Consider the following 23,185-nt stretch of genomic DNA (forward strand, 5'->3'; position numbering starts at 1 on the left):
TCCAAATGATTTCCTTTACTCAAAGCAGTAATTACTCCTTCGATAATTCTTTTTACCTCTCCATTTACCCACCACCACCATGACTAATCTAGTTTGGTTTCCCTGAGTTTACCTATTCTAGACTACATAAGTGAAATCATACAACTTTGACCTTTTGGATTTTATTTGCTTCATTTAGCATAATGTTTCCAAGGTTCATAAATGGCATACCATGTTTCAGGAATTTGTTTATTAATATGATAGACTAATATTTCACTGTATGTATGCTACATTTTGCTAATCCATTAACCCATTTATAGACGATTGGGTTGTTTCTTCTTATTGTGAATAATGCTTCAGTAAACACTGGTGTTTGAACCCTTGGTGTCAAGTCTCGTGAATATATCTTGCTAGGAGTGGAATTGCTGGGTCATATGGTAAATCTAAGTTTAACTTGTTAGTAAAACTCACTTTCTTCAGAATTTATTTATTGTTGCATATTTGCAAATATCACACTAGTTGAAGTTCATCATGTTTGTACTTTATGAGTCTCGTATCTCTATCTCTTCATCCCACAAGTCAGGATCTATTCTTCTATGTCCATAATGGATACACCATTTTCCTCCTCTACTGTTTGATTCTCTTTTAATATAACTATTAATTAGAAAATATTTTTAACTCCTACATTGGGTTAGATTTTATTTAAGTATAATGAAGAGTAACACGTGGTCTTTTTTCATTTCAAAGGTCACCATTCAATGCAAACACACACCCAAAGAGTATAAATTACAAAGTATTATAATGGGTGCAATGGAAGTTCTAAAGCTGATTTTGGGAATCCAATAATGACTTAATTTGAAGTATTTCAGCAATAATTTTAAGAAAGCATATGTTTTCTCTAGAAAGTCATGTAGAGAGAACAGTGTAATTAAAGGCAAAGGATTAGAAATGAGACCCTAGACTAGCTGGACCCCAGAGTTTGAATGGTTTGCATATTGGAGTCGTTCACAGGTAAGCTTTGGACTGCTTTCAGGAATCAAAGCTGCAAATATTGCAATTACTGCCATTGTTGTTGAACCCAAAGAGAGGCTTAAGAAACTCAGAGAAATCACTAAGGCAACTGACGATTGGCATTTGGAAATCACTTTGGAATGTTTCACTCCCAAATTACATTGTTCAAAACCAATTATGGCAATGTCATTGAGAAAGGGTGTGTATGTTATTGTTCTTAAAAGGGAGGACATTTATGCTTGAGAAAGGAGGTGTTTGAGACTCTCTGGCTATACCTTGGGTATTTGTCCTGGCATCATTTTTAGGGTGGATGTAGCTAAGAGCATTTGAGCTCAGGCCTCTACGCAAACAAGGAAGTAATGTACATAAATGAGTATCATGCCATAGGCCAGCACAACCAGTATAAAAGATCTTCCCCAGAACAATGCACCCAGAGCAATTCCACCAGACAAGATTGTGAAACCAGACTAGAGGAGAAGTTTGAGGATTCATTTTCTTAGTGCTTTAAAAGTGATCTCTGATCCAGAGGAAGCAGATATCCAACTGACTCTCTTTTCGTCAGTCTAGAACAGCTTCTGAAAACACTCCTTCCCATACAGGTCTCAGTTACAAACCTTTTTCATCTTAATCCTTGGGCATTGCTCTCATTGTGTGGGTCCCAAGTCTCTTTTTCATGCCTACATTGTGTCCTTGGCTTTAAGTTATTTCTTCTAACTTCTTGTATGCACTTTATAATATTAGACTGCCTGTAAACAATGCTAGATTTAATCCTCAAGTCTGGTCAGACAACCTAGAATTTTAGAGAACTCCTAGGATTCATCATAGTGGTCTAGCTGGATTCCTGGTTCTTGATAATTCTGAATTGCCTGATCTCTTATGATTCATAGTCTGGTTCAGAAACAATTATTCAGCAAGGAAGACTACTGGGTCTTTATTACAAATTCTTTAACCACGATCCCAGTTTCAAAGTCTTTTCCCTATGCTAAATTCTGGTTACCATTAAATTACATTCAGTAAGGCAATGCGCCAAACCAGGAGGCTGCAGACTAATTTAAATCCATATTCAAGGAGCATGAATGAACTCATGAAGGTAATTCTTTGTGTCTTGCAACATGATGAGTTAAACAAATCCTACTGACAATTAAATGTATTTCTGTATTCTATGATAATGATGTGACATAACCATAGAGTAGTTCCTATTTTTAGATGGTCTCAAATACTATCACTCTTGTTTCTCTTCATTTGCATTGGCATGCTTTCTTTTCACAGGGCCTTAGCCAATCGTGATTATCTGGTCCAGGAGCTGTTATATACAGGCTCTCTGCACATTAATCTTCGGCTCATAAATTCAGGAGAATGAGTTATCTTCCAGTCCTGATGCCACTTTCTTTTTCATACAGTCCAACTTTTGGGATTATTTGCAAGGATATAATAATTATAATGAAAGACTAGCTCCTATTGCCGGTTTGAAATAAATCTTACCCTCAAGAACTTTAACAACTTTATTCCTGAATGTTAGTAAATTCAAATTCATAGGGATTTCTTAGATGTGGTGTTGGAACTCCTGTATTGGCATCGTGACCGTGAACCTCTGGACAGTGAACTTTTGTAAGTCCAGAGGGTGTTTAGAGGGGAAAGCTTTGTCCAAGAGTATTTGAAGGTGGGAAAGGATATTTACCTGGAAGTGCTTTGCTGAAATAAAAAATTGATGATCAAATAAGTAAAAAGTAAAAAGTTCTGTGAACTCAATTCTTTGCCTACATTTCCTATTGGACTCTCTGGTGTAATGAATCTGTATAGGTTCAGCCTGCTTAATGACTCTGTTAACATCTGAGAACTCGCAGATTGAGAGGTTTAGAGAAATAGTTGCATGATAAGCTATCATGAGTTTATAAAACACAAAATTTCTATAGATTTACTAAAAATTACCTATTAGATTATTAATAAAATTAATTCTAAAATAAAAATCACCTTCCATTATGATTTGTTAAGAAAAAAAGAAATAAAGTTCCAAGATGATTTGAAAACCCAAGTGCACTTGTCCATATTAGAGCTTTCCAAAACAATTTGGCATAATAATGAGAATGATCTCTGTCTATATTGTCTAGTAAAGCCACCATTGTTCACATATGGCTATTGAGCCCTTGAAATGTGGCTGTGATTTATTAGCTGGATTTTCATTTTTATTGAATTGTTAATAACTAAAAATTAAATTTAAATAGCTACATGTGGTCATTAACAACCAAACTAATCAGCTCAGGTCTCTATCATGGCTTTCTATAAGAATAATATGCAAAATTAAAATGATTTTGTTTATTTCAATTTTTTCCAGCTAATAATCTTAAGCACACATATGCACGTTTGAGGAAGTAACCCCCTAAAACAGAATTCTTTTTCAAAGCTTTGTATTTAAATTTTTTTTACAAAATAACCTTATTACTTCAAAGTACTCTCTATCACACTTAATACATTTGTTAAATCTGCGATGCTTTTCTTGGAAACATTTTTCAAACTCATCTGTTTGGATGGCTGACCCCACTTCTCTTGTTTTTTTTCTTCACTTCTTCTACATAGTCAAATCACTGTCTTTTCATATCCCCCTGCATTCACAGAAACAAAAAGAAGCTATACGGAGTGAGGTCAGGTGAGTAGGGTGCATGGGGCAAGAAAGTCATGTTGTTTTTTTCCCCCAAACTGGCACACTGAGATGGCTGAACAGGTGCATTGTTGTGGTGGCAAAACCATTCTCCTGTATGCCACAAGTCAGGCGTTTTTTTTTGTTTGTTTTTTTTTTACAAATTGTTATGCCATCTTTCCAAAATCTTGAAATAGGAAGCTTGCTTAACAGTCTGATCTGGTGGAATGAACTCCAAATGCACTATGCTATACACATCAACAAAATAAATGAGAATCATATTCTTTGATTTCACTTGACAAGCTTTTTTTTTTTTAGTCAGGTGACAATGGAGTCTTCCACTGGCTTGATTGATGTTGGCTTTCGGGTCATAAGAATAGCATCATGTCTCATCACCAGTAATAACCTTGGGAAAAAAGTCTGGGTTGGTTCGGAGATGTTCTTTCAAAGCATGGCATGCTTCCAGTAGACACTCTGTTTTCTGGTCAGTCAGAACCCGAGGCACAAATTTTGCAGTGACCTTCTCATTCCTAAATATTCCATTAAAATTCACTGAACTGAGCTGCAAGATAGTCCAGATCACTTCCCCATCTCTTCAATGGTCCGTCCTAAGAGTTTGAGCACAAGCGCATGAATTTTGTCGACATTTTCATCCACTAGGGAAGTTGACAGAAGTCCGGAGTGATATTTGTCATCAATAGACATTTTATCTTTTTTGAAATGAGGAAACCACTCATACACCTGAGTTTTTCCCACAGTGAAGTTCTTGTAAGCTGTGTTCCACATCACAACAATTTCTGCAGCAATTTTCCTGAGCAGGAAACAACATTTCACAGCCACATGCTGTTCTCTTAAATTGTCCATCACAAAATACAAAGCTTAGGTGATATGCTTTTACGAAAAAATTCACTGTGACCAGAGAGAACCTTCCCAGGGAACATCACTGGAGGAACTAACTCAGAGCAAGTTGGTCTGTGCTCACCCAGCAGGAAAAAAAAAAAATTGTACTATGAAAGCTCCATCTAGCAGAGCTTTTTTCAGGCTTTTATTTTTTGCAGTGGGGGGGGGGGACTCCCTCTTATATATAGTTATTACTGTGAGGTGCCATCAAGTCAGTTCCAACTCATAGTGGCCCTATGTACAATAGAAGGAAACACTGCCCATTGTGCCATCCTCTCAACCTTTGCTATGCTTAAGCACATTGTCGCAGCTACTCTAGCAATCCTTCTCATTGAGAGTCTTACTCTTTTTGCTGATCTTCTGCTTTACCAAACCTGATATCCTTATGTAAGGACTGATCCCTCCTGTTAACATGTTCAAAATACATGACACAAAATCTCATCATCCTTAATTTTAAGGAGTAGGGTGGCTGTACTTCTTCTAAGACAGTTTTGTTTGTTATTCTGGGAGTCCATGGTACATTGTATTATGTATAGAATATTACACCATAAACATTGATACTCTAGACCAGTGGTTCTCAACCTTCTAAATGCTGTGACACTTTAATACAGGTCCTCATGTGGTGATCCCTAAGCATAAAATTATCTTCTTTGCTACTTCATTACTGCAATCTTGTTACTGTTATGAATCAGATGATCCCTGTGTAAGGGTTTTCAACCCCCAAAGGGGTCACCACCCACAGGTTGAGAACCGCTGCCCTAGACATTGCTGTCGTTTTTGTTAAGTGCCATCATCCAGTCAGCCCCTACTCATAATACCCTATGCACAACAGAAAGAAGCACTCCCCAGTCTTGTAGCATCCACACAATTGTTGATATGGGATGAGCTCATTGTTGCTGTTACTGTGTCAATGTCAATGTTAATCTTCAAAGAAGGATCAGAAAGATGTAAACATCATCTCCTTAAATGCATGAGCCTCCCTAAATGTATATGGTTTCTATAATTTTCTATAATTCTTATCACAGTGTATAATTATATAAGTTACAGTCATTAGAAAGACTGTAGTGGGTCTACATTTGCATGGAAAGATTCCCAAGAAAAATATAGAGGTAAGTAAAGGAGTCTGAAAGATTACCTTTCTTTGCTCTATATTGGTATTGTATATATCTTCAACAATTATTACAACACAGTATTTTAAGAATATTATTTATTTTACAAAAAGGGAGGGATCTGAAAAGGCAAAAAGAAGACAGGAATTCAATCAGATAAGGGAATGCCAATTCTGGCCATTATTCCAACGTTTCTGCTTCACTCCAGCTAGATAAAGCCTAGGGCATGGATTGGGTACAGATTTTAATTTTGAGCCCTGGTGAAGCTATGAGTGCAGCATTGCCTCATAAATCTTAAGGAGTAATTATACTGTGCCATATTTAGGGCACTATGAATCAGAATCAATCTGATGGCAGTAGGCTTTGTTGGGGCTTGTTATAATGACATTCCAATGTACCCATTGGAAATAGAAAGGAAACTTTTTCAAAATGTCAAATCAACTCTACATTCCAGGTGTGAATGACTATGGAGGTACAATTGATGGCTTATCTTAGGTCAAAGAAAAGAACACAGACCTTGAATGTCCTATGGTCCACGAAGGATCATAATTATAAAACATTTAGAGTTTTCTGGAAAACAAATTGAGAAGGACCCCAAGTGTGAGATATCAATGGCCTGATGTGAAGTCTTTATAAGGTCCTTGGAATAATGTGAGTTTGTAAAAGAAGCTTTTTAAAAATTCAAGTTAATATTAAATAAATGTAACAATTTGTACTTCTTCTATTGCCCCATTTCATGCAATCACAATTAGACGGTTATAAATTATACACATAAAAAACAATATGATAATAGATTTGTGTTTCCATAAGTAAGAATGGATTGTTAGATGGGAATAATTAAGTGGCCTTAGTGTCAGCAAAACCCTTCCCCCTAAACCAGCTGCTTGACAGCTGAAAGGTGAGAGACAAAGATGATTTCAGGATTCATTTGTTAAAAAAATCTAAACCAGATTACTGGGGATCTGTGTGAGCACCATGCTGCACAGAACACTAAAATTCTCAATGTGTTTTCTTTTCTTCCTGTGTCTGAGACGTGCTTCTCAAAATGTTGGCACTTTCTTAACAGAACCCAGGTTCTTTATGTCTGTCTTATTTGACCATCCAATTGGAAATTGTTGTCTTCCTATTCTACAATCCCAACGTGTGATTTTTTTCTCACATAGATTAATTACTTTATATTTTTATCCAATTTGTGGCTTTGTATTGCACTCCAAAAGTCAATTAAGAATAATGGGAGATTGATAATAAAAATTATTTCACTAAATGTAAAGCCTCAGGTAGATGCTTAAGTCTATCCTATATAGAATTACTCTGTGACTGTATATCATAGGAACGTTTGGATTCTCTGGGCAAATAAACAAAAGGAATACTTAAGAGGGTCTCATGCCATGGAACATTATAAGGATTATCCTAGGTGCACAGCTGTCAGCATAGAGAACCCTACTCGGTGCTATATTTTATAAACCATTCTCCCAGACCATATAAGGACAGAAGTTGGAAAATTCTTCCAAAAGCACTGTGAGAGATTGAATCGCAGCATCTGCTCAAGCACATCCTATCGCTCCCTAGCTCACCTGAAGAAACACTCTATCAGACACTCATACTCTGCAGCCCACTTAAAATAGACATTTTAATCTTCTTCATCCCTCTGTTGTACAGATATTTGGATTAATAACTCCAGCTTTCACCTGAAGATACTATCCTAGACCTCAATATACCATAACTTCCCCTCCTGACCCGATTGGGCTCATGTCCGTCCACTCTGCTTTCCTTAAGGTTTCAGGTCTGGTTTATAATACTACTTTGATTGATTGAACACTGAATGTTTATGATGTCCAGCCAGGCCCTGAATTGTGATCTTTAGTTCATCATAAAATTCATTTTGGTGGCCCAATCAATTTCCTGGTCATGCCACAACCAATAAATTTAAATAATCCCAAAGCCTTGGAAAAGGAAATTTTTGAGTCCTATGATTGTTCAGTCATAAACTCAGTCTCAAAATTCTTCCCATAGCCCAAATGAAGATTACCTGTACATATTGTCCAACAAGGTGATGTCTTCAATTTGACTGCCAAACTTTTATGTAGAAGAAAGATGAACTGGAAAAGATGCTATTCTATCTCTTGTTTCATAACTGAGTTCATAAAATCCTATCATGAAAAGTTTTACTTGATTCTTCAATAACAAATTAAAATAGTCATAGGGCAGTTACTTTATTCAAAGGATCTCAGATCCCATTTTTTTTCCTGCTTCGATATCATGTCTCATCTACACAGAATAGTGTCTGGTTCAGTCAATCTACAGAGTAACTACATTTAAGCAGCTGGTGAGGTTGGTTTTCTTCCTTTATATCTGGACAGCTGTGTGTATAGCTGATAACTGAAGATGAAAAGTAAGAGTTAGTCATCAAAAAATTAGCAACATTGCCTTTTATAGGGACCAAAGGGGATCTCTTGGGCGTGACCTTCAGAACATATTGGTTGATATAACAACCTATAATCTTCAAGTGTAAACCTCTGAATCTAGTGGGAATTGAAAGGAGACAAAGTAGCCTTAGGGGTATTTGGTCCCCAAACAGGAAATGAGTGGTTTCAATGGACAGTCAGAGGATTATGAAGCTATATGTGAAGGAATGTTTCTTGAACCACACAGACTCTTTTAAGCCTTTCATGCTGGAGACAAGGACACCACGATGCACATAACAGCGCAATTCTTGGACATTTTCTGAATCTGACATATATCTCCCTGTATGAATTCTCTCTGTGTAGAACCTCTACTTCTTCATGACTATTTGCTCTGTCCACTTAGTTGCAATTCTATATCTTGCTCCTCACTGACCCTATGTACAACTTTTCTCTCCTTTAGATTCAGGACTTTATATTCTTTTCAAAAATAATTAAGGTTTTCTTCTTGTTGAAAATATGCACAGCAAAAAAGGAGACTAATTCAACTATTCTTTTTTGGCAATTATTTATTTTTTAAAAGCATTTTATGGGGGCTAATTCAACTATTCTTACCTGAACAATTTAATGATATTTATTACATTCTTCCAGTTGTGCAACCATTTCCCACCCTTCTTTGCTGAATTGTTTCTTACACATTAATATAGTTACTCTACTACTTCCATGTTACCTATCTAATTTTAATACCTGCCGTTGTCAACATCCCATATATAACTTTTTAAAGAGTACACTGCTCCAGGCTGACATTCTTTACTAATTAAGATAAATTGTGTGTGACTGTGTGTGTGTTTGTGTTGTTATGTATCTTATTTAAAGAAGGTCTATGGAATATGTTTGGTGGAGAATTTAAAGATGATCTCAGCACAATAATTTCAGAGGAGGGACTCATCCACCTTCAGTGACTTTAGAAAACTCTGGACTCTTTAAAAATTTGTAATTATGTTGTGAATCCTCCCTCTTTAGGTAGGTTATAAAGTATATGATCAAAATCCCCTGTCACACTAGCTGGGCATTATCCAGTTCTTCCAGGCCCACGTTAAGGTGATAGTTGCTCAAGAGGCGATTAGTTATGCATTCCGTTTCCTCTTCCTATCCAAATTTAATAAGAAACTACATTCTATTCAGGGCAGCCAGGCCTTCAGCAAATGTATACTTCTGAATCTGGTAACCAAAGGGTATTTGACTGGTTCCGAAGCAAAAAGGAATTGTTTTCAATGGACACACTAAGGACTGTTTCTTGGCTTTCAGACTTCTTAGGTGACATTACTTTCAGAAACATTTTCCTTCAGAAGCATTTTCAAAAAGTAGTTTGTTGATTAAATAAGTTTAAAAGTAGGGGGGAGGACATAAAAACCCAGCAAGCAATTTCTTTTATCTAAACTGCTTATCTGAATCCATTAACTTTAGTGAATCTGTTCAGATTCCTATACAACCCAAAACACATTCCTGTTCTAATTTGAGTGCTTCCAGATTTCTAAGCATTTAAGGAAAGCATTTTTTAAATGAAGTCTTAAGTAAGAAAAGATTTAAATAAATCAAAATTTCTATTTTTTAATAATAAGCTATAGGATTTATCCATGGAAAAATAATGTAATGAATATTATCAGCCATACATCTGGTAAGCAAAAGAAATACTATTTATGCTTGTCAATTTTTATAAAACATTTTCTTTTTTTGGTTAATTGCCATAAAATTATTTTGTATTATTTGATTATAAAATGTATTTGAATTTGTCTTAAGAATGTGTACATTTGTTTATGTATATCTTTAATGATGCCAGGTATGTTTAATGATATATTTTCTTTGTATATGAAAAGCTGAGTATACATCCTTGAAAATGTATGTACATGTATCTGATTGTGAAGTACATGTTGCTAGATGCCATCAACTAGATTCTGACGAATAGGAATCCTATGCACAACGAAATGAAACACTGCCCGATCCTATACCATCCTCACTATTTTTCCTGCACTTGCGCTCATTGTTGCAGCCACTGGTCAATACATCTCATTGAAGGCTTTCCTATTTTATGTGGCCCACTCTATTTTACCAAGCATGATGTCTTTCTCCAGGGGTCGATCTCTTCTGACAACATGTCCGAAGTATGTAAGACTTTGTCTCATCCATGTACACGTTCCACATAAGCACAACGAAGTGCTCTGGGATTCCCATTCTTCTCAAAGTTATCCCTAGTTTGTATGATCCACACCGTCAAATGCCTTGGCATAGTCACTAAAACACAAGTAAGCATCTTTCTGGCATTCTCTGCTTTCAGCCAAGATCCATCTGACATCAACAATGATACCCTTTCTACGTCCTCTTCTGACTTGAACCTCTGCCAACTTCCCGTCAATGTGGTGCTACAACGATTGTTGGATAATCTTCAGTAAAATTTTACTTCTGTGTGATATTAAAAATATTGTTCTATAAATTGAGCATTCTGCTGGGTCACCTTTCTTTAGAATGGGTACAAATATAGACCTCTTTCAGTCATTTCAAGTGCGTGTCTTCCAAATTTCCTGGCATAGATGAGTAAGTGCTTCCAGTGCTTCATTAGCTTGTTCCAATATTTCAGTGGGTAATGCATCAATCCTGAAAGCTTGTTTTTGACTATTGCTTTCTGTGCAGCTTGAACTTCTTCCTTCAGTACCATAGGTTCTTGCTCATATGCTACCTCCTGAAATTGTGGAATGTCAACTAGTTCTTTTTGATACAGTAACTCTGTATTCTTTCCATTTTCACTTAATGCTTCTTAAATCATTCAATACTTTGACCTCCAAATCTTTCAATATTGTAACTCAAGGCTTGAACTTTTTCTTGAGTTATTCAGTTTAACATGGTCTGAGTATGTTCTACCTTTTTGGTTTTCTAACTCTAGATCTTTTCTCATTTCATTATACTATTTGACTTTGTCTTCTCAAGTTGCCCTTTTGAAAGCTTCTATTCAGCTATTTGACTTAATCGTTTTTCTATTTGCATTGGCTACTCTGTGATTTACAGCAAGCTTTTGAGTCTCTTCTTGACGCCCACTTTGATCTTTTCTTTCTTTTCGATCTTTTAAATGACCCTTTGGTTTCTTCATGAATGATTTTCTTGGCATCCTCCAAATGTTCATTAGGTCTTCTGTCATTAGTGTTCAATGCAGCCAATCTATTCTTGAGATGTACTTGAAATTCAGGTGCGATATATCCAAGGTTGTATTTTGACTTCCATGGACTTGTTTTAAATGTGAAATACATACACACATATAATACCTTATATCTACAGTATATAAATACTTAATATATTACATGTTTATACTTATATCATGCATGTATATTTTATAAATATCTAACAGTCATATACTATCACACCTTATCTCCCACTTATCTGTCAGCTTGTGTTGTGGTGGCTTGTGGCAGTGCTGCTAGAAATTATGCCACCAGCATTTCAAATGCCAGCCGGATCAGCTATGGTGAATGGGTTCCAGTGGACTGTCCAGACTGAAAATCAAACTATGAAGGCTATCTTCATCTGAGGAATTAGCCACTAAAACCTTCTGAATAGCAGTGGGACACTATCAGATATAGTGTTGGAAGATGACTCCTTTAGGCAGTGTGGATTGACACCGTGGCTCCAACGAAGGGCTCCAACCTAACAATGTGAGGCTGGTGCTGGGCTGGGCAGTAATTCCTTCTGCAGTGCATCAAGTAGTCATGAGTCAGAACTGACTCAACAGCACCTAATCACAAACATCTATATTGTTACCAGTAGCTGTCAATATAATGAACCACGATTCATGGTTTTTATTATTGAGGACCATTTCATATAACAAAATATCGATAAATTAGGCATAATAACATTAATTTTAAAATACAGAACTGCCCAATGAAAGAAACACCAAAAGGGTGGAAAATGGTAGGTTGAAAATAGATACAGTCCATGGATATGATGAGGAGTATCCTGTAAGATCTTTCTCTGGAATACAAAGAAATGCTCAGGTTTGACCTGGAAAACTCACTTTGTTTAGCACAAGGTACTCATGGCAAGGCAATGGAGCCTCGGTGCTTCTGTTGAGTAGCATCGCATTGCTAACTGCAAGACTGGTGGAGCACACTCGTGCGCCGTCCTGTTGACAAAAGCGGAGGCCATCTGCTCCTGTAAAGATGAGCAGCTTCTGAAGTCCTCCAGAGGGCCGGTGTGAGCCAGCAATGAGTGCTGGCGGTGGAGTGGGTTACTGCCCACGAGTCAGCATTTTGAACTACCTGCAGGAGAATGATGAGACTTTGTGCTCTCATAATGATTTACAGCCTTGGAACCCACAAGGTGGCAGCTCTACCCTGTCCTACATGGTTGGTGTGAGTCGGAACTGACTAGATGGCAGTGAGTGTTTGAGGGTGTGTGTCAGAATACATTCTATGACAGTGGGTTTGGTTTTAGAAGGAGAAGTGGGTTCATGGCAGGATATACAAGCAAGACAACAAGACATTTATTTAGAGATAGGGACTCCGAGTTGGCGAGAGTGTTTAGAGTCTAAACAGGTAGCCTTCAGATGGTCTTGGAAGGAGAGCTTGATGGTAGTGGGAACTCGGTGAAGGTCCCTCATACAGAGTGAGGATATTGCCAGTGAGTAGAGACTCCACAGGCTTGCAGTCTTCTGGAAGAGTGGAAGAGTACGAGATGGCAAAGAGAGATGCATTTTGCCTCTAACTTCTCTCATGAGTGTGCAAAACTTCAGGCTTCGGGTCTAAAATTTTCACTCTGGCTTCACAAATTTAGTAACAGCCAGTGTGATGTCAGACTAATATGTCATCTCTCCATAGTAGAGTTGTACATGATTTTTAAGGTTAGAGACTAAGGAAGTTGTTTAATTTTTGTCTCTAGGTTAATTTGCAAAGATTAAATGTGCTGGGTTTTCTTTGATCACACCATGCAGGGCCATGTCCCCTTTAAGGCTATCTACAACATCCTTCATCTATTTCACATAGTTCTATTTTTCTATGTCTAAATTCAGAAATTTTGTGCTTCTAAGCAACATTCAAGGTAAATTATGATTGTTACAGAAAAAACATTGCAAAGTTACATATGATTTAAGGTAGTTAAAAACTATGCAAAATGCTTACATAATGAAGAGGTATATGAAAATATTTATTGTTAGGGGACAAGAAATAATAAAATGCCGCGTGACCCATTTGACATTAGTAAAAGAGTTAAGCTCTACTTCATAAAGAACACTCCCAACTCATAAACAAACAAATTAACAGATGCCACCAGTGGTTACACGCTGGGCTGCGAACCTAGAAATCAGTCCTTTGAACCCGCCAGCTTCTCCAATTGAGCAGGGTAAGACTTTCTGCTCTTGGAGAGATTACAACCCATAGGAGGATTTTCACTCTGTCCTATAGTGTCCTTATGAATCAACTCGATGGCAGTGAGTTTTTGTTTATTTTTAGTTCTGGAAACACTATTGCAAGACCAGCAATTTGGAACCACCAGCTTCTTCATGAGAGAAAGATGAGACTTTCTACTCCCATAAAGGGTTACGGTCTCAGAATCCCACAAGGGCAGTTCCACTCTGTCCTATAAGGTCATTATGAATTGAAACTGACTTGTTGGCACAGAGAGTTTGATTTAGGAGATGCAGTTTAAACTCTACTGGGATAATAATAAAGAAATATGGAAAAGGATACCAGGATCCTTAAAAAGGAAATATAAAATTAATAATTGTATATGTTTGTTAAATGGTCAAAAAACTTTTAAACTATATTCTTTTCTAGGGCTGCCATACAAAGTAAAGAGGTGGCTTAACACATTTTGCTGTGTGAAGAAATTTATGTCTCACAGGTGCTGAGGCTAGATATCTGAGTTTAAGTGTTAGGAGGACCATGTTCTCTCTAGAGTCCTGCCATTCTCACATTTTTAATGAATCCAACAGTGCTTCTTTCAAACCAAACTTGTTTTTCCTGGTAGTCCATTATATCTTCAATATTCTTTACCAACAGCAGAATCCAAATGCACCAATTATTCTTCACTTTTCCTTATTCACTGTCCAGCTTCCAAATACACATGAGGTTATTGAAAATGCCATGACTTGGATCAGGCACACCTGAGCGCTCAACATGACACCTGTGCATGTTATAACAGACCATGAATGGAGCATGATGAGAATTACAGAAATTTAATTGTTCTCAAGTGGAACCTGTACACCTTATGTAAAGCAGCCATAAATGCAATTAGTGCCATTATTTGGGAAAATATTTTGGTAATATTGACCCATCGCAATTGATTTATTTTGACCAGGTAACTCCAATTCTGGGTATAATTCTAAATACAAAAAAGAGATTTCACTGCATAACGATTTTTCATGCCACATTATTTACAATAGTGAAACTCTGCTTATGCATTTGGAGCAGAATGAAGAAACAAATTACTAAATGAGTACCTTTCTGGAAACCTTTCCAACAATAAGGAAACCTGATACATAGCAGACATTGATGGCTAAGGGTATAAGCCAGAGAAACTATAAAACTGATAGAGCAGCGTCATTTTGTCATAAAGTAAGAGTACACTATCTGCCCCTGAGCAAACTGAAGGAGTCTGACTTGCAGAGGGAAGAGGGGAAGTGTTTTTTTTTTATTTGCTTTGAGACAGACCCCTCCTCACACCTTTCATTCAAAGCAGTATAGGGTATGGACCAGTCTTGGGTTGGGGACTGTGATCAGTAAGAAAGAAACTTATATTTGATTTTGAAATTCAAATAATAATATTACAATAGTCATAAATTAATAGAAAGAGATTCCAAATCTATAGACTCTACCCAAAAATATCATTAAGGAATGACAAAGGCAGATTCAAAAGAGTGGCGCTACCAAAATCTTTCATCAATATCTCCCATTGAGATATTTGCTATAGCAGCTTCATGAAAAAAGTTTATATAGAGGAATAAAAAAGATGGATCAGTAGGACGTGTATCTAAATTTGATTTTCCTTGTTTAGTAAAATTATCTTTTATATGCTTGCTTACTATATATTTATAATTTTGAATTCTATTTTAATTTTCTATCACAAAGATATATATGTCAATAAGTTGTACAACATTCCCTAAAGTCAAGTAGTTTTTATAATAGTTTGATGTTCTTTGACTTACTCATTGGCCTGCTAACTGCAAGGTCCGCAGTTCAAAACCACCATCTTTCTCTGGAGGAGAATAAAGATGAGGTTTTCTACTACCATGAAGATTCACAGTCTCAGAAACCCACTGCTCTGACTAAGAGGGTTCTTACTTCTCTGGAAGGATTCGATAGGAATAAATCATATGGTGAAACTTCAGTATAAAAAAGTATGCATTGAGCTGGTACCAACTTAGTTTTTAAAAGCATGCATACATTAATATGAAAGCAAATGGGAGCAAAATCACAAACAATAAAAAGGAAAAGGAAAAGCCACAAATTATAGTTATAGCTCTTGAAAATTTGGAAAATTTAAAACAGAAGAACATAAATGGATATGCCACTAAAGAAACGTTTCAATTAAGAAGGACCAACAAAATTATGTTAAGGGAATTTTCTCGTTGCCTTGTTCTCAGGTCATTTGATCAGCTGCTGAAGTTTCAGGGAGGTAATGGAAAGGGCATTCGGTGGCAGACAGCTCAAGAGCGTGACTTCCTTGTGTAGGAACAAGATCATTGGGAAGTGGAGGAGCAGCAGAGTAAGAAAATGGTCTTAACCTGGCCTGGTTCACTCTTGGTTGGGAACCCAGTCGACTTTTGGTTTTGTTTTATTCCCCGTTGTCTTTAAGACCTGATCTTATGCCTTACAGTGGTGTTTGGGGGATTTTTTGTCTCTTCACTGCAGTCCTAGGCAGTCAAGAACGCACTATCTGCCCCTCAGCAGGTAGTGACCTGACCAGGTACACCCAAAAGTTGCAACCAGGTGTTCAACACTGCTCTTTGTTTTCACACTTAATTCTTGTTTACTTTTTGGTTCACTGAACCTGCTCTTTCCCCAAACTATGCCTTGTGAGGTCATGATCTCTCATTCTACAATCTTGCTCAAGTCTCAAATTTCTGCTAAATTGTCTATTTTATGAAACCATAGTCTTGATATTTCTTTAAATTTTTTCTCAATTTGTTTCAAAAAACAAATATTTTAGAAATTTGTTTTGTGAGACTTTTCTGATGTATCCCTTTAGAAAAGTCTCTTTTGATTGTTCTTTTTCCCCAGTGGAGAAACCTTTCTTTAGCCTAGATCATCCAGATCTAAATATCCCTGTTATCTACTATTGCACAACCTCCCTCCAAAGCCTCTGTAATTCCTCATACTCAAGATCCAAATCGATATGAAGGGGACTAGATGTAGTGAAGACTCAAAGTCCACCAGCAAGACAATTGGACCATCCCTTTTCATAGGGTCTCATGGAAGAGAGGATAAATCCAGGGTGTAGTGTGACACTGATGAACCACATAACTAACCTCTAGTTCTCCAGATTTCCTCCCTTTACTATTGTGGTCCATATATGACATACCTCATTGGTCATGTTAGACTTGTGTGTTCGTTTGTTCATTTGATATTGCTTGGTACAGGGTAGTCAAGACTGATGACCACTCAGAGACACTGACAGGAGTAATGGCCCTTGGAGGGAACTGGAAGTGAGGGCAGCACTGATGGTTGAATAGCCTCACCTGATGGGATTGAACAGCTGAATTGTATCGGAAGGGAAATATTGGAATGAGTAAAATATGTCAATAAAAATATTTTATTGGAGAAAATATAAAGTCTCAACATGCTTGTTCTATGAGCCTTTCCATAAAAGTTTGAGCATTTCATGTTATCCCACATTACTCAGTGAACTACCTAGTGTAGAGAAACAGAATGAGATGAAGACCTATCAATTTAGCCAAAAGACTATACAAGAAAATCATTGGATTAATGTGACTATTTGATTGCTTTACATTGTTTCTAAGCCAGAATGAGTCTAAATCATCTTCTCCACATCACCTCCAAACAGCTTTAAGGTGCTTTTTGGTATCTGACAACTTGGACAATCAGAATATTCTCTAATGTTCCACTCACCAGACATCTTGCTGTAATATGCTCATTCTCCATCATCTTCTACCTGTGGACGGCTACCTGAGATACTGAAGGTATTTTCTCAAGGTCCTTCTCACAGCTGCTTTCACCTCGTTGTTCTTCAGGCTGTAGATGAGGGGATTCACCAGGGGAGTTATCACACTATACTGCACAGAGAAGATCAACTCCAAGGGCGAATCTGAGTTTGGTATGGCATAGCGAAGAAAAGCAGAGCCGTAAAATAGGAGTACTGCAGTGAGGTGAGAGGAGCAGGTGGAAAAGGCCTTCCTTCTACCCGTGGAGGAGCTGATGCTCATGATGGTGGAGACGATGAGGGTGTAGGAGAAAATGATTAGGACACAGGTTCCAAGCCCATGCAGGAGGACCGAGCAGAGCATAACACTGATGTTGATGGAGACATCAGAGCAGGACAGCGAGAAGAGTGAGGGCAGCTCGCAGTTATAGTGGGGGATGACCTTGTCGCCACAGAAGACCAAGTCCATAGCTAGAAGAATGTTGATGAGTGCATCCAGAAAGGCTAGGCTCCAAGATCCCCACACCAGTTCATTACAGAGTTGGTTGCTCATTATCTGGCCATAGAGCAGAGGGTGGCAGATGGCAACAAAGCGGTCATAGGCCATCGCGGCAAGCAGGCAGGCTTCAGTGCCTCCAGTATCGTACAAAAAAAAGGCTTGAGCCAGGCAACACCGCAGAGAGATTGTTTTTAATCGAGACAGCAGACTCTTCAGTAGCTTGGGCACTGTGACAGAAGAGAAGAAGAGATCCAGGAAAGAGAGGTGACTCAGGAAGAAGTACATGGGTGTGTGGAGGTGAGAATCCACCCTGATAACCAGCAACATCAACAGGTTCCCTATCAGAGTTTGAAGGTAAATCCCCAGGAAGAACACGAAGAGCAGAGCTTGGATCTTGGGATCCGCTGACAGCCCAAAGAGAATGAACTCGGTGATGGTGCTGTGGTTTCCCAGGGCCATTTAGAAACTCCTTTATTCTGGAAAAGAAGAACAGTAATTAGACTGAACCCTTCTTACTCTGCTTCTGCCTGGGGCATGCCTGTCTTTTCTCTATACATCCCCATCTCTTCAGACTACATTTTATCATAAAGATTTTGAAGTTGTCTTCACTGACTTATGAGGCATTTCCCCTCCATGTGTCTCTGGGGTCCTGAACTCGCATGATCAGCTATGCTGAAGTTTTATTTCTTGCGTATTCTTCTGCTTTTGTTGACTATTGATCTATGCCACTTCTCTTTAATTGGGTTCATCATTTCTTGTGAAATACCAGCATTCTTTTGAAAGTGACAACTTCACATTTCTGTTCTCATTTATCCATTACTCTTCAATATTTTATTCAACATATTTTTTAATTAATTAGTGTTTAAATAGGACATATTCTGTTTGTTCAAATTTTTGTTATTTGTATAGCAATTTTATACATATTTTCCAATTTAATCCTGGGATAGAAACTAAGACACTGGTATCTCCAATTATGTGCGGGAGTAGGTGGAAGTTAATAGCAATAAAATAGAAGATGTCTAAATTATTTTACAGATGAGAACAATTGAAGGTCTCTGATAAAAATATATATTTTCATATTAGTTGAATTTGGATCTGTCTTATATCACTGTATCAATAGTTTTTCCTTTTTTATCAAAATGCATCTTGGTCTCTGTCTATAAAATAAAATATCTTTGATATTCAAGAGTCTCTATCATCTTATATTAACATCACTTCCCACTCAGACCGCCAAGCATTCTCCCAAATGTCTTGTTGCCATTCTAAATAAAGATCATCCATGAAAATCACCCCTAGTAATTATTTAAATCCAGTAATTAGGGATTCATTCCATTAGCATTATTGTGTATTTACAAAAAATGGAAACAATTCTGGGAGACACAACACATGAATCTGGCTTTCAGATTTACCTCCTTTATGAATACGATGATACTATAATTTTGACCTCCCAATGTGCTCTTCTCCTCAGCACAGACTTGGTTTCAGCTTGCTCTAATCCTTGCAGGCACCTGAGCATGCATAGCTTGAACCCAAAGTTCAAGAATTCAACACTATCAATGATCACTATGCCCTAGGAAAGGCAAGTCTACTTCCTGAACAGCTGAATACAACATTCCAAACAGAGGAAAGCAAGCAAGCAGTGACACAGAAAGAGCTCAGCAAAGGGAAGAATCAAAGGAGAAGATTCACAGTGACGGGCAGACTTAAAGAGGCAGGGAAAGAGGATTAAATGGGATAGAAACTTAATTGGAAAAAGTTGGAAATAAGGAAGAAAAATATTCAGAGAACTCATCTCTCATATACGAAGCTTCTGGCTTTTTCTGGTACAGAATGTATCTATATTTCTGTCCTCTCTAATAGATGAAGGAATCCTGGCGGCATAGTGGGTTACACTTTGGGCTCCTAAGGTCAGCAGTTCAAACACACAGCTAGTTATTGGGAGAAAGATGAGGCCTTCTGCTCCCATAAAGAGGCACTCTCAGGAAATCATAGGGACAGTTATATTCTGTCCTACATGAGTAGAAATGAACTCAATGACAACTAATTTTTTTTGTTTTGTCTTGTTTTGTCTGATAGATGAGCATTTCTGAGATCAGCAATTCTTCACATATTAAAGAACATTTGCTTCTAGGGTTGACTATATGAACAACATATAGTAGGTTCTTCTTGTAAACAGTCACAAATACCCAAAGAATAGAATTGCTCAAACTCTTGGTAATCTCAAAGGAAATATATCCAGTATGGTATTCTTCTCCTTGGACCTCTTTCTTCCCTAGTAGCCACAGAGGAAATAGTCAACAATGGAAGTACATAATTTCTCTCATTTCATCTCATACCCAGAAACTCAAACATTTCCCTATTTCTTTTTCATTGTAAATCTAAACTAGTAAAAATAACTGAAATTTTCATATCTAACCTTTTAGATATGATACAAATTGTTAAACATTTGGCCACTAACCAAAAGGGTAGCAATTCAAACCCACCTAGAGGCACCTTGGAAGGCAGGCCTGGTGCTCTGCGCAGGTGGAGTCTACATAAGCTAGAATCAACTTGTTAGCACCAAAGCCATTGGAAAGGCACCTGTTTTTAGAAAGAAGCCATCTTTGAGCCACGGGGTTAAACATTGCTTAAACTTTAAGATCACTAGTTTGAATCCATAAGTTAGTTTGTGGAAGAAGGATGAGGTAGACAGCTGCCATAAGCACTTCAGCTTCAAACACTCTATGGAGCAATGCTACTGCCTCCTATAAATTAGAAGATAGATACACTTGTCGACAGTTGGTTGGGTTATATTTACAGTGTTAGTCTGTTGACGAGTGGAGCCTGGCAGCCCAAGGGACATCTGTCCAATAAAGTGATGTCACATCATGAAGCCATGGTTTAGCTCATTATTAACTTATGGAAACTTTCAGGAAGTGTAGAGAATCCTCTAACAATTGGTAGCATGGTCTCTTTCATGCTGATGCAATGTTTCTTAACCCTCTGAGCAATTCATTGGGGGTCTCAGTAAATAAAACATTCTTCTTGCTCTTGAGACACATTCTGGACAACAAATTTAGCCACATGTATAAAATAAGTTATTCCTTTTCATGAGAAAAAGTCAATCCAAACAAATTGTTTTATGTTTAATTTATCTAATAGTATTGACTGAATCAATCACCAAAAAATATGTTTATGGTAGTCTCTTATTAAATTGCTATTCTTAGTAAAATTTCCCTTATATCTCCTTAATAATATTAAGGCATATAATCTAGACATGTTTTCTATTTATTCTATTTCAAATATTTACCAAATATTCCCTTTTTCTTCTAGTGTCAGTATATTTTCTGTAAACAATAAAATATATTTTTGATGGAGAGTTTTCTGTGTCTAAGTAGAATATATATGGTTGATTAGTATATATTCAACTAGATGTATAAAACCACCAATAACTTTAAATGGTAAATATACATGTTATTATTATTGCTCTTTATTAAATACATATTTTACAATGTGTATTTGTTGAAGATATACAGATAAAAATATACGAAGGAAAGCAAGTTTTAGTTGAAAATATTTTTTATATCAAGTAAGACACTGAAAGTTTTACTAGCACTAAAATAATACAATTAAGAGCTTTGGAGTTCTTCTTGAGATAGTAGGTTTTTAGAAAACATTTTTATTGACTTATATAGAGCCCCAAGGGGCACAGCTACAACCACAGAGCAAGCTAGTTGACTGCCTGTGTTTGTAAATAAAGTTTATAGGAACATAGTCCTGCTCATTAGTTTAACTGTATATAACTACCTTTGTGGTTAAAAAAAAACAAAACCAAAAAAAAAAAAAAACCCAAACAAAGAGAATTTGATGCATGCAACAGAGACTTTATGGATCTCAAAATTAAAATATTTTATTATATATCTCTTTATAGAAATGCCAATCCCTGATTCACTGCACTGCTGTACAATATGGCAATGCCCAGGCACATGTGTTGGTTTAAATTAAAAAGAAATAAATTAGATATGTAATTCCTATGAAACATGTGGCTAAATTTCAATGAATCGGTTTAGACAATTTCTAAGAATTTGTTCATTTCTTCTAGGTTGGATGTTTTATTGATATACAATTGTTCACAATATTCTCTTTATAGTCTTTCTTATTTTTGTAAGACTGGTATTTATATCCACAATTTCGTTTTTTAATTTGGTCATTTACATTATCTCTTTTTTTCCCTTTATCAGTCTAGCTAAAGACCTGCTAATTCTAAAATCTGTTCAAAGAGCCCATTTTGGGGTTTGTTGATTCGTTCTCCTAATTTTCAATTCTGTATTTGATTTACATATTGCTGGGTTCTCCAGTTTTCCTCTTGTTATAAAATTATAGTTTTATTATCTTGTTGGATAATATACTTTGCATGATTTCTGTCTTGTGTTTATTAATATTTATATAACTAACTTCCCCTGCCCTGGTGTGTAGTGGGTTACACACTACATGGCTTCCATTTTGAATCCACCAGTCACTCAGAGGGAGAAAGATAAGGCTTTTTACTCCCATACAGATTTACAGTCTCAGAAATCCACAAGCCAGGCTACCCTGTCCTAAAGGGTCACTCTGAATTGGAATTGATTATATGGCAGTGAGGGTTTTTTATGTGAATAACTTGTTCATAAATAAATGAATTTGTTTATACTTTTTCTATCAGGTTTTATGTGGCCTAACATATATCATTTTTATCTTGGACAATGTTCACTGTGTACTTGAGAACAACATATATTATACCATTGTTAGGTCAAGTATTCTACCTATGTCTGTTAAGTCTAGTTGGCTTACAGTATTGTGCAGTCCTCTATTTCTTATTGATATTCTGTCTGGATGTTGTACACGTTGTTGAAAGTGGTGTATTGAAGTCTCCAATTATAGATGTGTCTACTTCTCCTTACAATTTGCTAATGATGCTTTATATATTTTCAGGTCTGGTGTTTAAGACATATATGTTTACAATTTTTATGCCTTCTTCGTGAATCTTTTATCAACATATACTATTTTTGTTTCTCGAGACAATCTTTTTATTTAAAATATCTATTCCATATAATATCTATTAAGTATAACTGCATCAGCTTTCTTTTGGTGGCTGTTGCATGGACATTTTTTTTTAATTTCACTGTCAACCTATTTGTCTTGGAGCTAAAGTGAATTTTTTAAATCTATCAATTTCTGTCTATTATTTGATTGATTGCTTTCACACACCCACACTGCTGTTTGGACATCACTGGGGAACAGAGAAGAGTGTGGCAGGTAGCATCATAGTGGTCATATGCCATCCTACGAACAAGCAATTTCCGTCCCTCCAGTGATGAGCATAAAGAATGTTATCTGACACAGACAGTCTTTGCTGAAATGATTTTCTTCTAAGACAAGATATTTTCCCAGCATCTTAGAAATACACTGAAGACAAGCTGATATCAATGAAACAGGTCACTCAAAAATGCACATGTAGTGGAGAATAAAGAGTAAGTCCTGACAACCATCG

At 36.7% G+C, this 23,185-nt stretch overlaps 1 protein-coding gene across 1 annotated transcript; it reads right to left on the bottom strand.

The window, feature by feature from the left end:
• Positions 1–17,199: 17,199 nt before the first annotated feature.
• On the bottom strand, positions 17,200–18,135 carry LOC142451071 (olfactory receptor 8S1-like). Its single transcript, XM_075553006.1, has one exon. The coding sequence runs from the start codon at positions 18,133–18,135 to the stop codon at positions 17,200–17,202; it is 936 nt and encodes a 311-aa protein (XP_075409121.1).
• Between the last annotated feature and the right edge of the window lie 5,050 nt (positions 18,136–23,185).

Source organism: Tenrec ecaudatus, chromosome 6, assembly GCF_050624435.1.
Source record: "Tenrec ecaudatus isolate mTenEca1 chromosome 6, mTenEca1.hap1, whole genome shotgun sequence".
NCBI classification, from domain to species: Eukaryota; Metazoa; Chordata; class Mammalia; order Afrosoricida; family Tenrecidae; genus Tenrec; species Tenrec ecaudatus.